The following is a 2950-nucleotide window of genomic DNA, read 5'->3' on the forward strand; positions in this document are numbered from 1 at the left end:
GGAACATATAGTTCAGTCAGACATAAAGCGCTTTATATCCTTTCAAAAGCAAGGTCAAGGCAGATGGCCCTCAGTACTACCAAGCTCCAGTCTCAACAGCAGCAATTTAAAACTGTTTTGTAGCTGGTACATTAAAAGAGATACTACAACCGTCTGCAAAAATGGGAGATATTGCTATATCACTTCCATTAATCATCTATTTTTCATGAATATTGACCATATAGATGACAAGTGCTCACACATATTGGAAAAGGTTTTAAGCATCGTTGCGACCCAGGTAACCAGCCGTGCGGTCATGAACTGGATGACTTGTGCTTTTGTGAGGCCATTGTAAATGTTTATTGCTTGGTTATGGTGATGGTGTACCAATAATGTCATGAAAAAGAGGCAGAGTTGAAGATCGGGAGGGTATATAAGTGCGAAAACTTCAGCCATCTGTACCTCAGCTCTCAGCTTGCTCTTCCTGCTCAACAATCAACACCTAAACCATGGCTTTCAACGGCAAGTGGGAAACCGAATCTCAGGATGGATATGATGCGTTCCTTAAAGTGATTGGTAAGCCACTTCTTTTCAAACAACTGTTTTTTTTTATGGTAAAGGCCTGAAAAGATGATTTATGAATTGCTTTAACTGCACTTCCATCCACTTAATCCCAGGTTGCTCTAGTTTAGACTGTCCTTGTGCTATAAATTGCTTTGGACAAGAAAATGTTGTCCTACATGTTCTGGTGTCTTTGCATATCATTTGCAAGAATGTCTTAAGAACCTAGATTTCAAAAAACAAAGGTTCTTTGTTGGCTTTTTTATGGATTCATGAAGATCTTTACCTCACAAATTTTTTTTTTTTAGTAAAAGGGTTCTTTAAATGATTAAAAAGTTTCTCAGTCACACTACACTCTTAAAACTAAAGGTGCTTTAAAGGGTTCTTCACAGCGATGCCATAGAAGAACCATTTTTGGTTCCACAAAGAACCATTCAGTCAAAGGTTCTTTAAAGAACCCTCTCTTTCTTACCTTTTCATAATCCGAAGATCCTTTTTGTGAAACAGAATGGTTCTTCAGATGTTAAAAGTTCTTTATGGAACCATTTAGACTAAAAGGTTCATCTATGGCATCGTGAAGCACGTTTATTTTTAAGAGTGTATGCTTCCTTTAAAAACTTTTCAGTGAAAGATTCTTAGGGGAACCCAAAATGGGGTTTTTTCAATAGCATTGCTGTTAAATTCCTCAGTTGTGATCATTTAAAGGTGTATTTAAATTTGAACAGCCAACACTTTTTAAAAATAAAGGTGTTTCACGATGCCATAGAAGAAGCTTTTTTGTTTAAATGGTTTCATAAAGAACATCTGAAGAACTTTCTGTTCCACAAAAGGTTCTTTGTGGTGAAAGAAGGTTCTTCTAGCCTGGAAAAAATCCAGACCCTACTCTATTATGATTAAGGGTCTGGCATCGAGCAATGAAAAGGGTCTAACTCGAGGGGCGGCACCAAGGTGCATTTGAAACTCTCACTGCACGCAATTAGATAACGCCACGACCAATCACAACAATACAGACACAGCGGAGCTAACTGATAGATTAAACTCTTGCCGTATCCAGTCGGCAAAACAGCAAAAACGTCCTTCTTGCAAAGGAACGATTCGAGCGCGGTTTTCTGTTCCTCTTTTATATGAAAAGCCAAGTCTAACTCGTTCATTGTAGCGGCCAAAGCCATTTCAAACAATTGGTGTTCATCTGTAGCCATCTTTCAATGTTTACTAAATGATTCCGGACGTCACAGCGCTGTCGTCATCAGCTTAGCTCGCCTCTGGCCCGCCTACATCAGATACACCGATTTGATTGGTTCCCAGAACTGCTTACGTAATGCAGTAACGTGCATCATTGCTCGATGCCAGAGTGTCTTGCAGAGACAATTCAAATTGTGCTCTCGCGAGACCTCTGGATTTCCAGGGTAAGGTTCTTCAGATTATTAAAGGTTCTTCAACTAAATGATTCTATGTGGAACCAAAAATGGTTCTTCTATGGCATCGCTGTGTACTAAAATTATAGACTATTTTTAGGTTTTTGAAAGCGTAAAAGTAAAGTAAAACAGTACCATTGTCAAATATCATTACATTGTCAGCAGCCATTCACTTTAGTGTCACAGAAATCGTTCTAATATGCTAATTTGGTTTTGTACCTCAGGTATCCCTGATGATGTCATTGCAAAGGGGCGTGACTTCAAGCTTGTGACTGAGGTCATCCAGAATGGAGATGATTTCACATGGATCCAGTACTACCCAAATAACCATGTTGTGACCAACAAATTTGTCGCTGGCAAAGAGAGCGAAATGGAGACTGTTGGAGGAAAGAAATTCAAGGTACAGCATAACTTTCGACTTCAGTGAGATAGTATAGTTCTTCACGTGATAAAAAAACTCACACTTGCGTGTGCTCACCAGGGCACAGTCAGCATGGAAGGAGGCAAGCTGACTATAAGTTTCCCTAAGTACCACCACACTTGTGAGGTCAGCGGTGGAAAGCTGGTGGAGGTGAGATATCAAGATATTTGACTTTGTGAAACGAGTTGTAATACTTGCTAAAATCCCTTTTGCTTTGCTTTGCTTTACAGACCTCCACAGCGAGTGCTGCTAGCGGTCCGGTTGTTTTTGTACGTACCAGCAAGAAGCTCTAACTGCGTTATTGAGATAAATGAGCCTGTACTGCTTTGACCTCTAATTTACTTGAATAAAGTATACGAGCTAAACTGACTAACGTCTCCTGATCTCTTTACTTTGTCCCGCTAATGTCTAAAGTGGTTCAGTGATGAAATGAGTATCCAATAATGTCACATTATAAAGAGATTAAATATCTAATTACATTAGAATGATTGCTGGCTGCTTGACCGCCACTGGAGGGCAGTCAACACTTGAATCCTGCATGAGGCCCAGCTCTAACAAAGACATTAGCGTTTAT

At 39.6% G+C, this 2950-nt stretch overlaps 1 protein-coding gene across 1 annotated transcript; it reads left to right on the forward strand.

Moving 5' to 3' along the window:
- Positions 1-418: 418 nt before the first annotated feature.
- Positions 419-2745, forward strand: fabp6 (fatty acid binding protein 6, ileal (gastrotropin)). The gene is made up of 4 exons (XM_073825010.1): positions 419-555; positions 2180-2355; positions 2437-2526; positions 2607-2745. The coding sequence occupies exons 1-4, from the start codon at positions 489-491 to the stop codon at positions 2667-2669; spliced, it is 396 nt and encodes a 131-aa protein (XP_073681111.1). The 5' UTR covers positions 419-488; the 3' UTR covers positions 2670-2745.
- The last annotated feature ends 205 nt before the right edge of the window (positions 2746-2950 follow it).

Source organism: Garra rufa, chromosome 19 (assembly GCF_049309525.1).
Source record: "Garra rufa chromosome 19, GarRuf1.0, whole genome shotgun sequence".
Lineage (NCBI taxonomy): Eukaryota > Metazoa > Chordata > Actinopteri > Cypriniformes > Cyprinidae > Garra > Garra rufa.

What these genes read in the sequence shown, in the direction of transcription:
- fabp6 (XM_073825010.1), top strand. Translation starts at nt 489, where the DNA reads ATGGCTTTCAACGGCAAGTGGGAAACCGAATCTCAGGATGGATATGAT. An exon ending in TGCGTTCCTTAAAGTGATTG is followed by an intron (nt 556 to 2,179) that starts GTAAGCCACTTC and finishes TTTGTACCTCAG; the next exon opens with GTATCCCTGATGATGTCATT. An exon ending in GCGGTGGAAAGCTGGTGGAG is followed by an intron (nt 2,527 to 2,606) that starts GTGAGATATCAA and finishes TTTGCTTTACAG; the next exon opens with ACCTCCACAGCGAGTGCTGC.